The 24,210-nt window shown below is 48.1% G+C and overlaps 1 protein-coding gene across 4 annotated transcripts in view; it reads left to right on the top strand.

Annotated features, from left to right (window-relative positions):
* Positions 1 to 24,210, top strand: part of ACOT7 (acyl-CoA thioesterase 7) — a 105,654-nt gene that overhangs the window by 60,999 nt on the left and 20,445 nt on the right. For all 4 annotated transcript variants that reach the window (XM_054009441.1, XM_054009440.1, XM_054009442.1 and 1 more), the window contains one exon: positions 6,275 to 6,391. In XM_054009441.1, coding sequence (XP_053865416.1) covers positions 6,275 to 6,391 — 117 coding nt within the window. The remainder of the gene's footprint in view (positions 1 to 6,274; positions 6,392 to 24,210) is intronic.

The raw sequence follows: 24,210 nt of genomic DNA, 5'->3' as shown, positions 1-24,210 counted from the left end.
TGGAGCTCGGGGAGCTGCTGCATCCTTTGGCTTAAAGGGATTTCCATTATATACAGGATTTACAGGTTCAATGGCTTTCAGCCCCCCCCCCCCCACTCTACAAATTGTTCCAGCAGCCCTGCTGAGAAGCTTGCAGATACCAAGGTGGGAAAATAAAGGTGTTAAACCTCCAAGTTACTCCCTGAACTGTCCATAGTTCGTAGAAAAACTATTGTTTGAAGGAAAATGCAATTTTGTTACTTTATAGCTCACATCCTGTTCTTTGAAGCAGTAAAAGGAGCTGGAAAGCATGTCACGGTTTTCGTATGCTTGCACTGCTGTGCTATTTTTAGTAACATTTAGTCTGTCAGTGGAATCTTACAATGTGCTCTGCTTTGGGCCAAGCAGGGCTAAATCCCAGTGGCATAAAATGATATATTTAATAAACTGTACGTGGCAGACTTTCCTTGTGTTAGTGAATCTTTAGGCTATTTATAACATCTGACATACAGTAGGATATGATAAATGCTGCCTGTATAAAACAGCTTTGCTTATACACGAAAGATCAGTTCCCTTCACCAGACATCCAGACAGCTATGTAGAATGAATGGTCTGAGAAACTAGTGCTAAAGTAATATTGATGTCAAAAGAAGGGGAACATGCTTTAAATGCCTTCATCTGTGGCAAGTGGGTTGTAGGAAATGTCGTAACTGCTGCATTGTTAGTACAGTTAGGGTGCCAACAGCTTTTCCTTTAGCAGGTTTCTGATACCTTCCGTGTTTTCAGGTGCTTGTAACTTTTTGGCAAACTGTAGCTGTTTGAGCTGAAATTTGGCATGCCCTGTGTGTGCCCCAGGCTGAATGTGTCCCCCTCCCTTTTCCCCCCCCCCCCATGAGTTGGGGGAGAACTGGGACTGGCTGGGCAAAGAGACCGAGGCAAGGAGCCAGAAAGGAGGAGCCAGGGATGTGGTTAGCAGATACTGAGTGAATGAGGAGCCTGGGAGGAAGTGTTGGATTAGAGGGGAGGGGAGACAGATTGGACCAGGAGCTGGTAGTGGAGGACTGGGACTGGGTAGGCAAGGAGAATAGGACTGGCGCAAGGAGCTGGGGGTGGGGAAGAGACTGAAGAGAGGGTGCGGGAGGGATCAAGCTTGGCAGGAAAGGGCAGAAGTCTGTGTCCTAGAGCACATTCCCCACTAGAGCCTGGCATGGAACCCAAAATTCCTGAGTGTCTCATCTCCCAGTAGTGCTAGTACACAAGAGGGCGACAGCCTACTACTGCTATCAGTTGCTCAGTTCAGGTAGCAGAGGTCTGTGCAGTGGATCTAAAGGTTCCAACCCTGCTAATGAACCATGTGGGTGTCAGCATAGGTGCCAACTCCGTGGGTGCTCTGGGGCTCAAACACCCACGGGGAAAAAAAAATAATGGGTGCTCAGCACCCAGGAGTCAGAGCTTGTGTGGTATCTGCTAAGTTCTGTGCTGTAGCTGCTGCCTTGGGGCAGGGACTGTGTTTATAAACAGAGGCAGGGTGATTAAGATAACAAAGGGATTGTTATTAAATTAAGGATTGTTCGATGATCCTGAAAGCATTCCCAGGCACTCCAGTTAAAAGATAGGAAAAAACGCGTAGGAATAAATGGTCCATTTTCAGAACGGAGAGAAGTAAATAGTGGTATCTCCCGAGCGGGTTGTACTGGTTTTGGACCAGTGCTGTCAACATATTCAGAAACGATCTGCAAAAGGAGTAAACAGTGAGGTGGGAAAGTTTGCAGATGATACAAAATTGCTCAAAATAGTTAAGTCCAAAACAGACTGCAAAGAATTACAAAGGGTTTTCACAAAACTGGGTGACTTGGCAACAAAATGGCAAATGAAATTCAGTGTTAAATGCAAAGTAATGCACATGGCAAAATATAATCCCAACTATCTATACAAAGTGGTGGTGCCTAAATTAGCTGTTAACCATCAAGAAAGAGATCCTGGAGTAATTTGCAGTACTTTGGAAGCACTATGTTTCTGGAATACTGCAGATCTATAAGAATCTTCTCCCTATGCCTGTATCCTCCTGAACTCATTCTCCAGCTTCAGAAGAAGTTTGCAGATGATACAAAATTGCTCAAAATAGTTAAGTCCAAAACAGACTGCAAAGAATTACAAAGGGTTTTCACAAAACTGGGTGACTTGGCAACAAAATGGCAAATGAAATTCAGTGTTAAATGCAAAGTAATGCACATGGCAAAATATAATCCCAACTATCTATACAAAGTGGTGGTGCCTAAATTAGCTGTTAACCATCAAGAAAGAGATCCTGGAGTAATTTGCAGTACTTTGGAAGCACTATGTTTCTGGAATACTGCAGATCTATAAGAATCTTCTCCCTATGCCTGTATCCTCCTGAACTCATTCTCCAGCTTCAGAAGACTTTAAAACTATCTCCAGTCATCAGTGGGACAGATGCAACTGAATAATGTAGCTGTCCTTAACGTGCATCAAAACAATACCAGGGAAATAAGATTGCATAAGAAATACACATAAATACGATTGCTGACAGTTTCATCCAGAAAGCTACAGTGAGACATAATGTCTTTCAACTGGGTTGTTAGTGAAGACCGCTTTTAGGTGATTGCACTGATTTTAATATACTGTAAATCAGGAGAATGTAGTTATGTAGTTCATAACAATTGAATCATTATTAAAATAAAGATCTCAATGATAAACATACTTTCATATTCTAGTTATTGAATGTAGTATATAAATATGCTGAAAATAGCTTCCCCCCAACACACACCTCTTCAAAAGCACCCACTGGCAAAACCAAAAGTCAGCGCCTATGGGGGTCAGTATGATTCCACATGAAGGAATTTGTTTTTTCAGTTTGCTTTTTTTTAAAAATCGACAAAATCAGATGCAAAAACTGTTAAAAGAACCGTATTAAGCTTGCACAATCAAGCACTCAAAACTGAGGAGATGCAAGAATTAAGGTTGCCTGTGCAACCTTAATTTAGCCCCCTTGTGCATATTCATTATGCTACCCTCCTAAATGACGTCATCCCATATTATTGCCACAGGCCCCTGCCTCACTAAGTGCACAGGGTGGATGGCGCTTACTCAGTGAGCAGCTATTCAGTATCTTGTTTTATCCTCGTGAGTCAGTGTGTGCACCTTATTTATTGCATAATATTCAAGCCCTGCTCTGAAGTCAGAATGATCAGTTTCGTCAAGGGTTTTTGTATGGCACTCCTCGCTCTAGTATCTGAGTTCTTGGCAAACACTTACCTTCACAACACCGCCTTGAGGTGAGGGGGTGGTATTATCCTCATGTTACCGATGGGGAATTGAGGCTCAGGGGAAGGAGGTTAAAAGAGACTTAGGACCTGAACTTGGTGCCCCAGAGCTTGGTTCTGTAACTCCTTCAATGTGCAGGAGTCTCAGCCACCGTGGCAACCCTCTGTTAGTGGAAACGCTGTTAGGCCTTTCCTGGGCGCGTGGTGTCTGAAAAGCTTTCTAGTGGAAGGAATGTGCTTGATGGAATGGAATGAGCAGGAATGGAATTTTGGTAGAAACCCATTGGGAACCATTTATTTTAAGCACGAGCATCTGGAAAGACTGTAAGTGGTTGCAGAGCAGACAGCGCCTGCAGGAAGGAAGAAATGTCCTAGAGCCGAGCATGTGGAGCACTGGGATTGGGGGTGGGGTGATGCCTGAAAAGGTACAGTTCATTTTACTTCATTACTTTATTTCCCTCTCTGTTAGTATACGCTGGGCAGCAGAAAACGGAGTTGTTCAGCTGAATTCCGTATAAGGTTAGGGGAATTTGCACTTCAGACAGTTGTGCATTGCGAGCTGTTCTATTCTATCATCACAAACCGTTCAGTTGTAATATAGCAAGTGTTTCAGGTCAGGAGATCTCCGGGGGCGGGGGTGTTTCTACAGGGCCTAGCACAATGGGATCAGGGGTCCCACTGGAATACAAATAATTCCTTCTCCTCTGTCCCCAGAGTCAGAGGATACAAGTGTGTCAGTGTCCAAAGCAGAGCACAGCTGCTGTATGTCGCCATGTAATTGGTCTGGCAAAAGGGTCACCCCCGTAAGCTTCCAGTTCGTTTGTAGATTTGTCCCCAAATGAGCATGTAGCACAGTGCTGACTCTCACAAAATACCTGCGACAAAGATCCTCTGTGGCTACTAGTCCATCTTTGTCTGTCATTTGCTTTACATGGTTATTCTGCCTGCAGTGACTTGAAGGTTCAGCTTGGAGTACCTGAAAAAAATTCTCTGCCTGTTCTTTATAGTACTGTACAACTGGGTCATGAATCTGTCATCTGATTGTGTGAAAACATGAAGTAAAAGACATAAATTACCCAACTTGCAGATAAATAGGTTGATAGTTTCATTTTCACATCCACTGGGTATAGTGGGAATAAGAGCTTTTGAGGTGAAGTGCAGGTTACCTTTGATTGAAGACTGTGCTAAATACATTTCAGGACGCTTTGCCTCAGTGCTTCTTTTAACAAAACCGCTACAGTAGCTTTAGCAATTGATGGGTATGAAACCTGCAATTTACGATTTAAAGACGATATGTCCTTGTAGCACAGACCATTTGCTTCTGAATATCCCTGGTGTGTGCATACATATGAGCAGTGCTTGGAGAAGCTGGGTGTTGGTGTCCCTTTATCACCACAGAATGGAGCCAAACAGGTCACATGTGATACAAGTTGAATTAATAAAATAAACTGTAATCCATTAGCAAGGTGGGGTCTCTTTTGCATCTCTGTTCTTTTCAAACACAATATGTGATGTTGTTATAAGCCTTGTTGTCAGGCCAAAAGGCTACGTAATAAGGTGTCTGTAATGGTTAAACATTGAGTAGACAGGCAGACGATCAGCGGTTCCTTCACTTGTGTTTTGCTAGTGTAATGAACAATCCTTCAGCCCGTGAGAGGCAGTAGGGAATGTGTTCTTTACATGTTATTAGATTTCTGATAGCTGGGGAGCAGTATACAATGATGCCACATGAGACTTTAAAGCTTGAACTGCTTAGTAATGAAGTCTAAGGCTTGGTCTGCATTACAGCGTTAGGTTGACGTAAGGCAACTTACTTCAACCTAATTATGTCAGTGTCCACACTGCAGCTTTGCTCCCTCCGATGTAAGCGCCCTACTACACCGACATAACTCCACCTCCACGAGAGGCGTAGGGTTTATGTCGATGTAATGGGGCGATGCAGTGTCCAGGTAGACACATTAACTGTTGGCTGTCATTCTTGTCAATGTCACGGCTCCATACTAGAGTTGTGAAATTGATGACAGAGCCCGGTGGGGCAGGGGCTCCAGCTAGAGCCAGTCTGCCCCCAGGGGCCTACCTCCCCCTCTCAGCCAGGCCGCTGCCCGGGCTCCCAGCTCCCCGTTCCCCTCCGGGAACCCGGCTGCACCTAGGCTCCTGGCCGGCAGCATGGCTGCCCCTCTCTGCTCCCTGCTGGGCAGCTGCCAGGCTCGCGGGGAGGGGAGCTGAGAACCTTGGCCGGGGGCAGGAAGCCAGGAGCCTCAGGGCAGCCCCCACACTGCCCCTCTGTCAATGGAAGTGCACCACCGACAGGGCAGTGTGGACATGAACCACGCAGTAATTACTGTGCTGGCTGTAAGTCGACCTAACATAGGTCGACTTAAGTTTTTAGTGCAGACGTGCCCTGCGTGCAGAGTATAACCAGCTATGGAATGCCCTTGCTGACCTGCTCCACAAACCCATTACCTTCCTTTCATCTGAATCCCTCTTGAACAGTCATGCCTTGTGGGATGCCTGCAATAAAGGGGTCTGTGATTCAGTTTATAGATGTTTGTTATAAAGTACCTGTGCCTTCAGGCTGGTTGGCTGTGGGGGAGTATTCCTGTTCTCCCGATTCCTTGTCAATCCATCCTTTCTAGGGTTTGTCAACCATACACATTGCATCATGCTACACTTAAATTGTAAGTGCCTGTAGGCAGGGGCCATGCCAGTCGGTTACTTCTGAGACCAGACCAAACCCTGGTCAGCTGTTTCCAGCATCTCAATGGAGACAGCAGTCTGCTGCCCTTCGTGTTCCCAGAGAGACTCCCTCTACTCTGAGTTTAGCTTCCTGCAGAATGGGGGTAGAGTGAATGCCTGTTCGGAGTGCAGGAAACATTGTAGTAGCCAACTCTTCATTTACAATTTGTCCTCTTTGAAGTGTATCTTGCTGTTGTTTTTCAGAAGAAACTTCGGTCTAGGAAAGTCACCCTGCATTCGGTTTGATCACTAATCTGTAATTTTTCCCCTTGCAGGTGTTACTATGAAGTTAATGGACGAGGTAGCTGGAATTGTAGCTGCTCGCCACTGTAAGACCAACATTGTCACAGCTTCTGTGGATGCCATTAACTTCCATGAGAAGCTCCAAAAAGGTAAAGGACCAGTCCTAAGCATAAGGGGATAAGCCTCTCATTAGATGATTCTGACTTTAGTGGTGTTTTATTTAAGCCCCGTCATGACACCTGTGTCTGGTCACTAGGGAGCCAAGTGAAGGGGAAGCCCAGTCTGTGGCCGGAGAAACGAAACCGAGACAGAGACTGGGTTGGAGAAATCAGTCTGGTGCTGGGCCCTACCTGCTAGACTGGTCCCAGTGGATTTGATTTGGTAAAGCTGAGCCGAAATCTTCATCTTGAAATATTATTCCACTCCATTGGCTTCCAAGGCCAAAATAGGGAATATACACATGCATGCATAGGGATGGCGTTCTTGTCACAAGGAGCGGTACAGGTCATTTAGACTACTTGTCAGATAAAAGCAGTTCATAGACGTGCTTTCAGGCAGACAATACACCTCTACCCTGACATAAAGCGACCCGATATAACACGAATTCGGATACAACGCGGTAAAGCAGTGCTTTGGGGGGGGGGGGGGGGGAGCTGCGCACTCCAGTGGATCAAAGCAAGTTCGATATAACACGGTTTCACCTATAACGCGGTAAGATTTTTTGGCTCCCGAGGACAGCGTTCTATCGGGGTAGAGGTGTATATATTTCATCTCCTTGAGAAAAGAGAACTTCATTAACCATCTTTACCAAATCAACTTGCGTCTCTTGTTCCTGGTGGGTTTTCTCGGAAACCCAATCTCCCAACCACCCCAAAATACTTCTGTATGCGAGTTCCAGTACTAGGGATGTGGGTGCTGGAGGCAGAGCTCTGGGGGTGTCCTGTTCAGGCAGCCCCCACACCTTTGGGCACTTGTTTACATACGTATTTATAAAGTTGTTTCCATCTTGCGGTGTGCAGAGTCATGCTTGTAGCATTTCTTGCTCTGAGATGAAAGCATACCCCAGAAAAAGGCTAAATGGGCCAGTTTCCCTCTCATTTATGTTCATGCAACCCAATCCGCTTGAATGGAACAGCGCACACGGGCATAGAAGCAAGCAGAATGTCTGAGGCTGGTTGTGAGCACTGAGCTTGGTATTGGCTCCCTAGATGACTTAACATTTAGTTCATACAGTTCAGTTCCCATATTGCACACAGCAGGTACTCGCTGCCAGTGCTAAATTAAAGGAAACGAAAGCCTAACATTTTGTGCAGCTTTGTTACAAATTACCTAAATAAATGACACTGCTAAATGCACCATGAAATACGTATTCAGTCAGGATCAGTGAAATTCTGTCTGCCTAACACTCATCTTTGCTGTCTAAAATTGAAAACCCTGGATATTCTAAATTGCTGCACAGGCTGTCAAGGCCTCTCTGTGACCAGGCCCCCCAAGCTGCAGACTTTGTTATTGTTTGGGATAGCAGAGATTTTCAGTTGTCACTTCAGGACACACATTTTTACCAAAATCTGATTTGCTGACGTAAAACTGTTTAAGCTCACTGACTGTCCACCCCCACACCAGGTTGTAATTTTTTCATGCTGAAGGGAGTAGGTGAAATTCTGCCTTCTGTTACATTGTAAATAAATATTGGATATTTGCACCATTAATTTGTAGCAGTGGGTAAGATACAATCTTGTATTGGACCAGCTTCTGTTGATGAACGAGACAGGCTTGTGAGCCACTTGGAGCTCTTCTTCCGGTCTGGGAAAGGTACTCCCAGAATCACAGCTAAGTGCAAAGTGGAACAGATTGTTTAGCATGACTAGTTAACACACATTCTAAGGGGTCGTTCAGGTGAAGTGGCCTGTTAACCCTGCAGCCACGGACAAGAAGGGGGGGGCTAGCAGGTTATTGTTGTAATATGCAATAAATCCAGTGTTTTTATTAAGAGCACGATTTTTAGTGTCTAGCAAAGTTATGAGTTTAAGCTTCCCAATCTTATTGTTAGCTCGTTTGTTAAAGTAGTTGGCCTATGTTATTCTTGGTTTGTAAGTGAAATGGAATCCCAAAGTTGGAGGGATCCAGTTTCTTTACCATGTGTACAAGTGTTGGTCGTGAGCCCTTCATGTCTTACTCTCAGCTGGTAGAGAGACCAGGTGGGTGGGGTAATATCTTCTACTGGACCAACTCCTGTTGGTGAGAGGGACAAGCTTTCGAGAGCTCTTCTTCAGGTCTGAGCTGGTAGTGCATTTCAGAACATTACATAACCTCTGAAATACCAGCTTCTCAAAATTCCAGCTCAGAGAGGCATGATTAATGTCAGCATTAATCTATAATTATACAGTTCCCTCATTGAGCAGAGAAACTGCACATTCCTAAACAAGTAATGAAATCAAAATCTTTTTTCTAGTAGCCTTGATTTTTACAACCATTTTAGAAAGTATAGAGTGCAGTTGGTAAATTTAATGTGATTGTTCTTGTTAGAAAATATTCCATCCATTGCAAATTTTATCCAGCTGCTCAGGAGAGACAGGATGTTTCTAGGGTTCTAGCCAAAATGAGTTTAAAATATCCTGCAATAACAACAATGCAGATAAACCCAATGTTGTGTTTTAAAAATGAGTGGAAAGGAATATGCAATAGCCAGTAAACTCCTGTCATTAGAGTATGATTTGGCTAGTTACATCCCAGGGAAAGTTTGCAGATGCCTTCAGACTGAACTTACACAGTGCAACGTGCTGGGGTTTTGAGAGGAATTCTTTATGAATACGAACGTCAATAGAGTAAGGAACTTTCTCAAGCAATTAATTTAAAAATCAGGATTGTAATAGGATTATTCCTCCATTAGGAGCGGCTTTGGACACAGACTGTTTTCAGTGCAGGAAAGTAATTTTGGAGACACAAACTCTAACAAATCTTTGTTTTAAAAACTAATAAAATTAAAGTCCTAACTACCACCGGTAGAGTCTACATTATGAAGTCCTTACTCATTTCTGAAATCCAAACTCCATCGCCTGAGTAAAGACTTGGGGATTTGGTCTAACGAATGAGTGTGTCTATCAAAGTCTGCCCAGAGTTGTTTGAGACCCTAATTTAGATAGGGCCTTTCCGGTCACAAAGAAAATGCCATTACCAATGAGTGGCTCACCTACAAGTTCTCCCCTACCAAATGGCGAGTCAGATTGCTTGGAATAAAGCTATTTTATAGAGCCTGTTCTATCGTGTCTCTGTGGATGGGAGCAGTAATGCAAATGGAAAGGTGAGGTTGCTGTCACAAGCCAGTGCAACATCTTCCAAGGTGGTGTGCCTACATAAGACTTTCTGCCAATGTTTTTTTTAGGGGTCTTGTTGCTCGCAGAGAAGTGGGGGCAAAAAAAACAATCCCTAGTGTGTTTTTTTTTTTTCACAAATGACCAAAAAAATGAAGGGACCTGGCCTAGCTTTTAGTCCATTTGGCAAAGGTCATAATACAAAGTAGTTTGTGGTGTTGGTTTCCTTCTCTGAGCTATTACTGTGCCTAAGTGGCAGCAGGAAGCCAGCTCCCTTGAATGTGAAGGAATGAGATCATCTGACCATTGAGGTTAGTGCTTAGAGTGCATGGGCCACTTCTGTGGGGGGAATTAATGTGACCCAATATCCTCTCGAAGTACATCAGATCAGTGTAGCAGCAGCATCCTACAGTGCTGTCATATTAAAGATACCGAATATCAGCTTATGACATGGACTGTGCTGGTCTACAGAGAAATAGCAATAACTGCAGCCCATTATCCTCTTGCCAGATGTGCATGAATCCCAACTGGTATTTATAATGTGTGAAGCTATAGGCTATGAGGCCTCTCCATATCTGTGATCTTAGTATGCCGTGTACCGGTTTCTGAGAGAGAGAACTTCTAAATGTTCATTTAATGGTGCTAAACATACCTCGTTCATAGCCCGGTTAGGCTACTAGCTCTGTGTATGTAAATTCTGTACATCATGATCAATTATGACTTATATACAATTAAATGTTAACTACAGTCATTTGAAATAACTTTCCTGAAAACGAATAAAACTTTTTTTAATCCCTAATGCCCCATAGAACTTTTGTACAAAGTGCTGTCTTAAAAGTTCTGCTATTAAATTACTCAGCTGCAGGGCCGCCCAGAGGATTCAGGGGGCCTCGCACTTCAGCGGCAGGTCCCAGGGCAGAAGGACCCCCCGCCGCGGGTCTTCAGGGCGCTTCGGCGGCGGGTCCCGGAGCGGAAGGACCCCCTGCTGCCGAATTGCCGCCGAAGACCTGGAGCGGAAGAAGCTCCAGGGGCCCGGGCCCCACGAGAGTTTTTTCCAGGGCCCCTGGAGCGAGTGAAGGACCCTGCTCCAGGGGCCCCAAAAACTCTTGTGGGGGCCCCTGCGGCAAATTGCCCCACTTGCCCCCCCATCCCCCTCGGGCGGCCCTGCTCAGCTTTCATATGAGGAGAGATGAAAAAGACTGGGACTGTTCAGCTTAGAAAAGAGATGATACAGGGGGGTATAGTGGAGGTCTATAAAACCATGACTGGTGTGGAGAAAGCTGATATGTGAAGGGATAAATAACAGTTCCCTAACACAAGAACCAGGGGTCATCCAGTGAAATTAATAGGCAGCAGATTTAAAACAGATGTAAGGAAGTATTTCACATAATGCACAGTCAACATGTGAAACTTGTTGCTAGTGAACATTGTAAAGGCCAAACATGTATGTGGGTTCAAAGAAGAATTAAATAAGTTCCTGGAGGATAGGTCCATCAATGGCTAGGGATGGTCAGGGATGCAGCCCCCTGCTCTGGGTGTCCCTAAACCTCTGACTGCCAGAAGCTGGGACTGAGCAACGGGATGGATCGCTGGATAATTGTCCTGTTCTGTTCATTCCCTCTGAAGCATTTGGTATCAGCCACTGTTGGGAGACAGGATACTGAGCTAGATGGACCATTGGACTAACCCAGTATGGCCCTTTTTATGTTCTTATCTTAACGTACACTTCTGCATCTGAATGGATGTGGCCGAATATTCCATCTCTCTCTCCAAAATGTGTTCAAATTAACCTTTTTAGGTGGTGCATTGTGTTTTGCTGATGCCAACTGAACATGCAGTTTCTTGGATTTTAGTAAATTGATGTGTCAAATCAGAATGGAAATGAGGACTTTTACTGTAGCTTCCTTCATTGAGTAATGTCCTTAAATAACAAAGTATAAAACACCTCCAAGTTGCCAACTGGCTATCTTTCCCTCTCCCTAACTCAAGGGTTTCATGTGTAGGGCATGACCCATCCAGTCAGCAGCACCCTCAGGATTCTCATGAAAATGAGAAGAAGCTCTTATTTAACCTCCCACAAACCCAGGCCTAAGCTTACAGGACTGAAGGGGCTTCTGTTTAAGTCGAGGGGAGTTTTGCTTCCAGAGTTAGGCCAAGTGCTTTTGGACACACTCTTATGATTAAAGAAAAATGCCCCTTTTTAGAAAATGTTACCTTTAATCTCAACCCCATCTTGGGCATTTCCTTTGTTTTACCTACTACTGTATCATGGCTCTTTCAGAGATCACTTTTACTCCACACTCTGTTTTTGTAATGTGTTTCCTTAAGGGAAATGCATGAAGCTACAAAATGTAAACTTGGTATACAGATCACTTGCTCTGCTTCTGGCTTCAGTTGGTTTAAAATCTGAAATATAAAGAAAAACACTTCCTTTCCCTAAGGTGCTGAAATTGTATAGGAATGTTTAAAAAACCAAAAGGTTAAATTTCATTAAATAGCTTTTAAGCCATTTACAGGAGAAAATGTGGGTCAAATCTCCTCATCCCTGAGTGGAGAGAAGCTGTCTCCCAAAACCCAGGCTTTTCCAGTTCAATTAGCAGTTTGGACGTAGTGGAAAATTTCTGTAAATTCAGATGGAAAGAATGCCTGCGTGAACACACAAGTCTTGTTTCCTTTGTTCTGTTTCGTAGCCACCTCCTGGGACAGAATTCCTTGAAGCATATCTAGTTCAAATAGCGAGCTGTTAGAGGTCTCTAATGTACATCATCAGGCCAGGGTCAGGGCTAGTTAATGTTTTTTATTCTTTCTTTTTGCTGCCTCATCCCTTTGGCATATTGTCGCTCCATGAACAATCTAGCTGGAGTTCCCAAAGGGGACATTCCCATCTGGTTAGAGAGACCTTCAGAACTATAGCAATTGCCTTCTCTTCACATGTTGCTGCCCAGTGCTTAAAATGGAGAACATCAGTGGCCCTGCAGTGGCTCCAGGTCAATAAAAGCAGTTGGCTGAATTCAAACCTGCTGTAAGGGGCACTGCAGCACCATTCATGTTAATAGATTTGCTCCCTCTTACCCGAGGATTGAATTTGTCTTAGTGCCCAACAAAGAGATACTGTGGAAGTCTCCAAGAGCTACAGAGAACCTGGAAACCCTGTCTTCTGACTTTCTGTATCATAGATGTGATGTTGGTATTTAGGGAAACCTATCAGAGGATTTGATAGGAACAGTATGTCTCTTGAAACCCTGGTTTCATATGGTATGGCAGGTAGTGGCAGTGGCCTGAACTGCCTCTTTATAGTTTCTCCATGCCTGGAAGTTGGGTCACTTCTCTGAGATAAGGACTTTGCCACCACAGTCCATCTCTCTCTGACGTAAAGTCTGAATTTCTGCAATATGCTGTACGTGGGGCTACCTTTCAAAACCACTTTGCGAACTTTGGCTACTACAGAACATGTCCACCTGCTCACTCAGTGCTGAGCTGTATGGAACACTTCACGTAGACAGCGCTGGCTTCCAGTTTGGTGCTGCAAGGAAACGAGTCTGACGTTAATTTTTTTCATGAAACGAACATGGCATGTGCCTGTCCCTGTACTGATTGCCCTGTTGGAATGATACATCCCTTTCCCTTACCTTCTGTTCGAGTTTTGGTTTTTGAGATAAGCTCTTTGGAGAGCTGTCTCTCATCTGTCTAAGCAGCACCTATCAAGTTTGGGCACTACTGTAATAACGGTAATTAATCACTCACAGCGTTGACTTTGGTCTATAAAGCATACAGGATCTGGGCTCCGTTGTTGAAGAGCCCAGCTTTCTCTTTGTGCTGTTGTGACTTTAGGGACCATCGGCCGACTGGAATATTAGAATTGAAGGGGGCTAGAGGCTCGTGGCATTCTCATTGGAAGGACCCTGACTGTTCCCTGTTGGTCTGAGAGGGCTTGGCTTTGACCTGCAGGTCATGATGCGTGGCCCATCTTTTTATCCAGACTTTGCCTGTGCAGCAGGGGCTGGTGAGAGGAGCCAGGGTTGAGTTTTCACCATTGGGAGTTTGTTGATCTAACACTCAAGGGAAGAGTCTTGACACCTCTAACTGCAGACATTTGCGTGCTCCTTAGCGCCGAGATGTCATCTCTGTCACTGCACCATGCAATGTCTAAGTACCAGGTTCCATCTAATAGCAAATTATGGCAGCTCAGAGCAGAGTTTGTGGAACTGAAGCAGCTAAAATCAATGGTTAGAATGTGCACCCAGCCCCCTTGCTCCCAGGGTATGACAACTGTAACCGCCTATGCTTACTCCCTCTAAGGCTAGGGCTGGATAATAGGTCATAGCTCTGTTCTCTGTTGGCTTTACTGGAGCTATGCTAATTGATTGCCAGCTGAGTTTTTGACCCTATGTGAAAATCTCTTAGAGATTCCTCTAACATGTCTGATCCTCTGAGTGGACTGAGTGAACCCAACCCAGTCTTGAAATAAACCTGCCCAATCAGTGCTGTGACTCTGTCAGAATTTGTTTTTGAGGGTGCAGTAGGAGACACGAGACAGCAACAACTATTGACCTTTCAGAAGCACATTGGATCAGGTTAAATGATTTCCCCATGCTGACAGTGAGCATCCTTCCCTTCAAGAAACCTGTTCCTTGTCTAGTCTGTATCATGTGTGCCAGCACTGTGGCAAGTATCTCTGTTTCAGTCCAGGAGCAAGAGAGGTTCTTCTTCGAGTGCTTGCTCATATCCATTCCATTAGGTGTGTGTGCGCGCCGCGTGCACGATCGTCGGAAGATTTTCTACCCTAGCAACACCGGCGGGTCGGCTGTGGAGCCCCCTAGAGTGGCGCCTTCATGGCGCTGAATATATACCCCAGCCGACCCGGCGCCCCCTCAGTTCCTTCTTACCGCCCCTGACGGTCGTTGGAACTGTGGAGCGCTGCTTAGCTGTTCTCCACTCTCCCTAGCTTTGTTGGTTATTAGCAGTTATAGTTATAGTGTTTATAGTTAAATAGTTAAATAGTTTTTAAAAAAGTTGTTATAGTTGTTCTAAGTAGCTCAGGGGATTAAGGGGGTCGTCTCCCCCTTTCTTCCCCGGCCGCGGGGCCGGGCTCATGCCCAACGCTCCCGGCTTCAAGCAGTGCGCCTCCTGCGCGAAGCCTATGCCCACGAGCGACCCGCACGACTCCTGTCTGAAGTGCCTGGGAGAGTCCCACCAAACAGATAAGTGCAAGATCTGTAAGGCCTTCAGACCAAGGACCAAGAAGGAGCGGGACTTTCGGCTCAGGCAACTCCTGATGGAGGCGGCACTTAGCCCGGACACTCCCTCTACGGGCCAGACCCCGGCGCCTAGCACCTCGGTGCGCAGTGCACCGGCAGCACCGGCTTTGACGACCACGCGAGTGGCGTCAGACAAGCCTCCCCGGCACCGGACCTCGTCGGCACCGCAAGCAGTGCCTCGGCGCCGATCATTATCCCCGGGGCATAAAAAAGCCCATAAAACGGGGACGTCCGTGCCGAAGACGCCAGCTCCCCCAGTGCCGGGGGTAGAGCCGCGTCCGCCGGTGGAGCAAAGGAAACAGGTGCCTCCAGCACCGTCGACTCCGGCACCGAAGCCGTTGAGTCCGGTGCAGATAGCGTCTCCACCGAGGCCGGCGGTGATACAGTGCCTACCGTCGACTCCAGAGACCTTCGCGGCGGCGAGAGACTTAATAGCTCTCACGGAGCCGGCACCGCCTCAACCACCGGCACCGACTGCACCGCTGACTCGCCCGGTCCAGTCGAGGGGGAAACCGGCCTTGATGCGCCCTCCACAAGGACTGGAACCTCGGCACCGCTCCAGGTCCCGAAGCAGGTCCCCACGCCGCTCGCAGTCCCGGCACCGAATATCATCTCGGCACCGGTCGTACTCGCGGCCAAGATCTTCTTCGCGGCACCGCTCTACGTCTCGGCACCGATATGATCGTCGGCACCGATCAACGTCGAGACGTAGCTCTCGGCACCGCTACGGTCGACGCTCGACGTCGAGAGGCCGCTCCCGGCACCGGGCATACTCCAGGTCCTCGTCGAGGTCCAGATCCGACTCCCGGCACCGACGAGGTCATCGGCACCGGTCGCGGTCCCGGCACCGATCGCCGGCACCGCGTGGAGATAGAACATCCCCGGACCGGCACCGTGCGGCACCGCATCCCACGGGATTCGTCTCGACGCACTCGGCACCGCCATGGCCATCGAGATCGGTGTCCCGCTCCTCTGAGGAAGTATCGAGATCGGCATACCCCCCTCAGGGTCAAGCCGAGGAGCAGGACATAGGCCATTGGCAGGAGGTAGCAGAGGACCCTGCTCATGGCCCATCTCACTGGTCGTTCTGGACCCCGTGGGCGTACCATCAGGCGCAAGGGGCTCCAATTGCGTCGACCTCTCGCTCCGGTCACTCCGTCAGAGGGGCCCCGGAGTCCACCATCTCTCGGCCTCCGCCAGGGGGCATGGAGGCCTCTGGGTCCGCACCACCTGACACCCTGGACCCAGGCACAGGTGATGCTCCAGCCCAGGAACAGGGAGACCAGGACCAGCCCTTGGATCCTGTTCCACCGCAGGCATCTTCCTCTTCTTCTCCCGATGAGGCAGTGGCGGGCACATCGTGCACAGGCCCGCCTCCAATAGATCTTCGGGCTCACCAGGATCTTCTGCGCAGGATGGCCCGTAATATGGACCTGCAGGCGGAGGAGATAGTGGAGGTTCACGACCCGATCGTGAATATCCTTGGAGCGGATGCCCCATCGAGGGTAGCGTTACCCCTGATCCGCACGATTCAAATGAATGCGGATACGATATGGCAGACTCCTGCCTCTATCCCACCCACAGCGAGAGGGGTGGAAAGGAAATACTTTGTCCCGTCTAAGGACTATGGGTACTTGTATACCCACCCCCAACCGTGTTCACTGGTGGTGGAATCAGTGAACGCACGAGAGCGCCACGGCCAGCAGGCTGCAGCGCCTAAATCAAAAGAGGCTAAGCGGCTCGATTTGTTTGGCCGTAAGGTTTACTCAGCCGGAGGGCTACAACTTAGAGCAGCGAACCAGCAGGCGCTGCTGAGCCGCTACAGTTTCAACTCCTGGAACTCTATGGGTAAGTTTAAGGAGCTGATTCCCCAAGAGTCCAGGGAAGAGTTTGGAGCCATGGTAGAGGAGGGCAAGAAGGTGGCTCGGACCTCCTTGCAGGCCTCCTTGGACATAGCAGACTCAGCTGCGAGGACCCTGGCTTCGGGTATCGCTATGCGTAGGATCTCCTGGCTTCAGGTCTCGGGTTTGCCTCCGGAGCTGCAGCAAACCCTACAGGATCTCCCCTTTGAGGGACACGGATTGTTCTCAGACAAAACGGACTCTCGCCTGCAGAGCCTAAAGGACTCGAGAACAATCATGCGCTCCCTGGGGATGCATGTTGTGGGCCCTCAGCGCAGGCCATTTAGGCCGCAGCCTCAGCGCTTCTACCCCCCCCCACCTCGTCAGAGACAGGACTCGGCCAGGGGGCGAGGGCGAGGTGGTAGAAGAAGGTGGACCGGCCCTCAACCCGGCCAAAACCAGGGGCCACCTAGACCACCTTCAGGCCCCAGGCAGAACTTTTGAAGGTGCGGTCGAGGACGGCGCCCCAGTCATCCCCCAGGATCCAACCCCCTCCTTTCGGGATCGCCTCTCCCACTTCCACCGTGCTTGGTCCCTTATAACTTCGGACCGTTGGGTCCTCCGCACGGTGGAGAGGGGATACGCTATCCAATTTTCTTCTATCCCCCCCTCCCACCCCCCTTCCCCGTCCCTCTTCAGGGACCCTTCTCACGAGCAACTTCTTATTCAGGAGGTTTCTACGCTCCTGGCCATGGGGGCCATAGAGGAGGTTCCAGTAGAGTTAAGGGGCAGGGGATTTTATTCCCGTTACTTCCTGATCCCCAAGTCCAAAGGAGGTCTGCGGCCCATCTTGGACTTGCGCGGACTCAACAAATTCGTAGTAAAGTTGAAGTTCCGCATGGTCTCTTTGGGGGCCATTATCCCTTCCCTCGATCCTGGAGACTGGTTCGCCGCCCTCGACATGAAAGACGCATACTTTCACATCTCAATTTACCCACCTCACAGACGCTTCCTGCGATTCGTGGTAAACATGGTGCACTACCAATTTGCAGTCCTTCCCTTCGGCCTATCCTCGGCCCCAAGAGTGTTCACGAAATGTATGGCTGTCGTGGCAGCGTACCTTCGTCGGCAAGGGATACAGGTGTTCCCGTACCTAGACGACTGGCTGGTACGCGGTCGCACCAAGGAGCAAGTTCAAGCTCACGTCCACATAATAGTGCACACATTCAACGAGTTGGGCATCCTACTCAACAAGGACAAATCCACTCTAGAACCTACCCAGAGAATAGAATTCATAGGCGCAGTTCTAGACTCCAGACGTGCACAAGCCATCCTGCCAGACAACCGATTTGGCACCATCATGAGCCTCATTCAAGGGCTCCAGGCGTTCCCAACTACCACGGTGAGGTCGTGCCTTACCCTGCTGGGCCACATGGCTTCCTGCACGTACGTAACCAGGTATGCCAGACTTCGGCTTCGCCCACTTCAAACCTGGGTGTCTTCAATATACCGTCCACATCGGGACAGCCTGAACATGGTGGTCACGGTCCCGATCTCGGTCCTGACCTCCCTCACCTGGTGGCTAGATCACAATGTGGTCTGCGAGGGGATGCCATTTCACGCCCCACAACCCTCTCTGCACCTGGTCACAGACGCTTCATCTCTGGGTTGGGGCGCCCATCTCAACGAACACCATACCCAGGGCCTGTGGACTGCATCCCAGCTAGCCCTGCACATCAATGTTCGGGAACTGATGGCGGTGCGCCTGGCGTGCCAGGCATTTCTCAACCTCCTACGTGGCCGATGTGTGTTAGTTCTCATCGACAACACCACGGCCATGTTTTACATCAACAAGCAAGGAGGAGCACGTTCGTCAATCCTATGCCAAGAGGCCATTCGCCTGTGGGACTTCTGCATCGCCCACTCAATCCACCTCACGGCATCGTTCCTCCCTGGAGTCCAGAACACTCTAGCGGACCGACTCAGCAGGTCCTTCCAGACGCACGAGTGGTCTATCCGTCCGGACATCATACATTCCATCTTCCAGAGGTGGGGGTTTCCCCAGGTAGACCTGTTTGCATCCCGAGACAACAGGAAGTGCCACGTGTTCTGCTCCCTACAAGGTCGAGCTCCGGGCTCCCTCTCGGATGCGTTTCTCCTTCCCTGGAAAGACCACCTGTTTTACGCCTTCCCTCCGTTTCCTCTGGTCCACAAGGTACTGCTCAAATTGCGCAGAGACCAGGCACAGGTAATTCTGGTCGCTCCAGCGTGGCCGAGACAACATTGGTACACCACACTGTTGGAACTCTCGGTTCAGACACCGATCCCGCTTCCGTTGTATCCGGATCTCATCACGCAGGACCACGGCCGGCTGCGTCACCCCGACCTGCAATCACTCCACCTCACAGCGTGGCTGCTCCATGGTTCACCCAGGCAGAGCAGCAATGCTCGCACTCTGTCCAACAGATTCTGCTGAGCAGTAGGAAGCCCTCAACACGCACCACGTACCTGGCCAAGTGGAAGCGGTTCTCCTGTTGGTGCGAACAACGAGCCACGTCCCCGTTGCAGGCACCCATTCCTCTCATTTTGGAGTATCTCCTCTCCCTAAAACATCAGGGGTTGGCGATATCTTCAATTAGGGTTCACCTGGCCGCTATATCGGCCTTTCACCCAGGGGGACTCGCGTCCTCGGTATTCTCTAACCCGATGGTCGTTAGATTCCTCAAGGGCTTAGACCGGATGTACCCACAACAACGTCAGCCCGTCCCGACGTGGGACCTCAACCTGGTTCTCTCCAAGCTCACAGGTCCTCCATTTGAGCCACTGGCCACCTGTTCACTTCTGTACCTATCCTGGAAGACAGCCTTCCTCGTAGCCATCACCTCAGCAAGGCGCGTTTCTGAACTCAGGGCGCTGACATCCGAGCCCCCTTATACAGTTTTCCATAAGGATAAAGTGCAGCTTCGTCCACATCCTGCCTTTCTCCCTAAGGTGGTTTCTCCTTTTCACATCAACCAGGACATCTTTCTCCCGGTCTTTCATCCCAAACCACATGCCACTCGCCAGGATCAACGCTTGCATTCCCTGGACGTACGAAGGGCCCTGGCCTTCTATATTGACCGCACAAAGCACTTTAGAAAGACGACGCAGCTCTTCGTTGCAGTGGCCGACCGAATGAAAGGCTCACCGGTCTCCTCACAGCGCCTATCCTCCTGGATTACGTCTTGCATCCGGACTTGCTATGACCTGGCAGGTGTCTCAGCACCGCACCTCACCGCTCACTCCACGAGGGCCCAAGCCTCCTCGACTGCTTTCCTGGCACATGTTCCGATACAGGACATTTGTAGAGCGGCGGTTTGGTCATCAGTCCACACATTTACAGCTCACTATGCACTAGTGCAGCAGTCCAGGGACGATGCTGCCTTCGGATCAGCGGTTTTGCACACGGCAATGTCTCACTCCGACCCCACCACCTAAGTTGGGCTTGGGAGTCACCTAATGGAATGGATATGAGCAAGCACTCGAAGAAGAAAAGACGGTTACTCACCGTTGTAACTGTTGTTCTTCGAGATGTGTTGCTCATATCCATTCCAAACCCGCCCCCCGTCCCCACTGTCGGAGTAGCCGGCAAGAAGGAACTGAGGGGGCGCCGGGTCGGCTGGGGTATATATTCAGCGCCATGAAGGCGCCACTCTAGGGGGCTCCACAGCCGACCCGCCGGTGTTGCTAGGGTAGAAAATCTTCCGACGATCGTGCACGCGGCGCGCACACACACCTAATGGAATGGATATGAGCAACACATCTCGAAGAACAACAGTTACAACGGTGAGTAACCGTCTTTTTGCAGTGAGAACATTACAAGAGATTCCAGCTGTTATCATATATAACAGGGACAGCCCCAAGGGAAATCACACCTCTTTCTGCAAATTATTTACCTACTATTGTTACACTTAATAGCTAGGATTCCTATAGATGGGATTAAAGAAGAAAAATTTCTCTCTTCAGTTTACTCTGCATTTGGCAGCACTTTGTGTAGTCAGTTTCACTGTCTCCCCCGGGTAGTTGGTCAGTAGTTTCCCTATTCCTGTATGAGTCTCGTCATCCATCAATAGAGGAGAGAGAAACATCTCTTAAAAACTAGGAAATCTTTTGTAAAAGCACAGGCTGGGCAGGAGGATTCAGGCTGGTGAGGTACCAGAAACTGCTTAGTATCGGGGGTAGCTGTGTTAGTCTGTATCCACAAAAACAACAAGGAGACCGGTGGCACCTTAAAGACTAACAGATTTATTTGGGCATAAGCTTTCGTGGGTAAAAAACCTCACTTCTCCAGATGCATGGAGTGAAAGTGCTTGTTACTTTATTTAAATATAAATCCTAGATTTCACACTGATGCTCCTTCAACCTGGCTGCAGGTGACAAATGCCTAGAGCCACTGGAGTTTTCTCTGGAGACTTGAGGAAGGAAGTCGTGAAGTGCTGGCTGATTTGTGAGCCTGGGCTTGATTCTTAACAACTGTAAATAAATGATTTTAATCTGGAGTAGTCTTGTATTGTCCAGCGGAGCATTCCCTTTCCGTCACCCATAGCCACCTCCAATGGTGTGCTCCCTCTCCTGTCCTCCATAGCAGACCCCACATGTCCAGTTATCTGGATTCGTGCAGGATCCAGGCAGTTATGGCTGGGCCTTATCTGGAATGCCCATTAATCTGGGCGCTCAAGGGGAGACACCGCTTTATTTATTATCCTATATTCTTCACAAGTTGAAAAGCTTACAGTGCTTTGGCCAAACGGCTCGCACATCTGAGTCACTCTTCATGCAATATTTAGGGCAGCCTGGCACAGGCAGGGGATTTGAAGGAGGAGCAAAGTGTGCAGAGTAATAAAAAATGAAATAAATAAAATGAAGGCAGAGAAGCTTTCCAGTAAGAGCAATAAAATCCCAGATTATTAACATCACAGAGGAGTCCTAAAAAATCCTGTTCAGAAGGGGTCTCTACCTCCTACAGGGCCTGCTTTGTTTCTTCCCTGTTTTTTCCCTTAGTAGGCCCATTTGCAGGAGCATATGATTTTTCAGTACTTTGAGAAGTTCAGCTCCTGCTTATTCCCCACCTGAGGTCACAGTCCTGTGTTTGACTTGTCAGCTGTGAAAATGATTCCAGTGTCACAAGTGGAGAATTTTGGCTAAAGGTTCAAAATGGAGCATTTGGGAGAGGCTGGGTTCCCAAGAAGGCTTGTCTGCATTCGGTGGGACTGTGAATTCTCCATTGTTTGGACTCCTTGTTCCAGTCTCAGTAGTAATGCTGCTTGCAGTGCTGCAAAGGAATCCTAAAGCAGTGAAAGTACCAGGTGGGTGGGAAGGTTCAAGCAGGACACACAGTTTAGATTTAGCTGGAGAACCAAAAATGAAGGGTTTGTTTGCACAGCTACCTTTGGAGACTGTCTTGTGGAGAGACCTTAGAATTGGACACTGCTGAGCCTAGAGTCCTAGCCCTGATGGCTGTCGGTGTGTCAAGAGATCGAATTCCAGCAAACTAAAAGGGGGAGAGATGCTGCCGGGTTCATACTCTCCATTCTTCACCTCTTCATCCAAATAACTGTCTTTCTAGGACTGAGCGGGCATTGCTTAGTTGATTAACAGTGCCGCTGTTCTGTGTGTGTGAGCATGAGAGAGTCTGTCTCCCTGAGTGGGGGTAAGGAAAAAGAGGTGGCTATTTTCTGCCCCTTCTTCCTGAGACCTGTTTGTGCTAGAATAACTGTTAACCGGCGGGGATTCAGCTTTCACAGCTGAGTTTAAAATTACATGAACTTCGAGCAGCAGCTCTGCCACTGACCGGGTTTACACTGTAATGATTTTTCAAATAATGACGACCACATGGACAGGCTTCACATGAGACCAGCTTGGGCCCAGCTCTTTCAGTGCAAGATCCAACATGTTTTTCCACTTTAGTCTGCTTTTAATTAGGAATTCATTGAAAATTATGAAGTTTTTCTCCCTGTGGCTCAAGCAGAGTTTTTTCATTTGAAGTATAAAAGATCCCCTCATGCACATAATATGCGTGTTACACAAAGACTGACTGTACCAGCTAGAGAGAGAAACTACACTCTTCTCTTGGCATTTATACCTGGTGATATGCCATCAATATTCTGCCAATTGTGTCATTTGGAAGAGAAGCAGACTTCAGTTTCAGCTGCTGCTCCTTTTCCAGGTGTGACTTGGTGCAGCTGCTACTGCTGACAGCATAATTCTGTTCCGTTTGGGGTCTCTAACCACCTCATCAATGAGCCTCCAGTAGCTCATCAAGCAATATGATTACCCCTGTTACGGGTGGTTTGCTTTCTCTTCGTTTCCCCAGAGGGAGATTGTATGTGCAGTGGAGTGTCTTGTACTGGTAGGGCTTTGGCTTGGTAAATACGTCATGCACATGTTGTTTTGTGCTCATGCTGTAGGACAGTTGAAGTGTGCCTGGCACTTGGAGTGAAAGATGGTGAGTCTGTGATATGTTCCCTTCAGGAAGTAAGGACTTAATTCCACAGCTTTGTAGGTTTCCTTTGTTCAAATCCTAAGTGAGATCATAGGCATTTTTGAATGCCTTTGGAATAGTTTACTATCTTTTATAGTAACTATTTTGGAGGAGTTCCACATTTCCATCAAAATAACATACTTACGGTGCTTTATTGTGTAGTCTGGGTGGTTTCAAGGTGTTGTGTTAACATGCATGATCTCTTACAACGATTTGCAGTCTTGGTCAAGGAATACAGACAGTCTTGACGTGTTTGGCAGTGGATTATTTATATTAAACGTTGATGTTAATCCAGCAGCTCCAGACACATGTAACTTTACCATACCCCTTATTCACAGAGAAAAATCTTTCCTATAGGCCAAGGTCATTTAAGCAGCAAATATTTCAAGAAATCTACTCATGGGATTGTATCTCCCCTGTGAAGGTTTGGTTAGCTGTCGTCAGGACTTGTTCGGTGTCAAATGTTTTGGTATGATTGGCCCTTTGAAAAAGCAAAGTCGTCCCCTCTCCTTCCCCCCCCCCCCCGCCTCGTATCTGTGATCTGTGTTGGGGGATTTCTGTAACATCCTACCAAGAATGCAGTGAGTATAAATCCCTAAATGAGACCATTGTTAGTGACACGTATTGAAAGCGAAATATCCTTTTCAGCATGTCCATGTGTATGATTCTTCATGCTGGTGGTGAATTAACTCAGTGACAGCTGTGGAGAGTTCACCGTTATAGGCTCAATAAATGCTTCATGAACACCTAAATGATTCGGCAGCCCCGAGGCACCTTGGCATGGTAAAAATGAAGTGGCCATTTGTGCCTCCCCTTTTGTGGCACAACGCACAGGGAACAAGCCGTACGGGCCCAAAACGTTGTCCCTGTTCCCTGGTGAAAGGCTCTGAGTGTTACTGTGGTGCTTTAAGCTCTGCAGTGCGGTTCCATTGGGCTTTCTACCTGGCAATCGTTTGATTTAGGCAAGATGACTTCTCTCCCTTTAGGTAAGGGGCATGTGGCTGACGACTGTGGGTGTCCATCCTTGTGGTGTTTCCC

The sequence above is a fragment of the Malaclemys terrapin genome, chromosome 19 (assembly GCF_027887155.1).
Source record: "Malaclemys terrapin pileata isolate rMalTer1 chromosome 19, rMalTer1.hap1, whole genome shotgun sequence".
NCBI classification, from domain to species: domain Eukaryota; kingdom Metazoa; phylum Chordata; order Testudines; family Emydidae; genus Malaclemys; species Malaclemys terrapin.
This window is presented reverse-complemented; position numbering and strand designations above follow the sequence as displayed.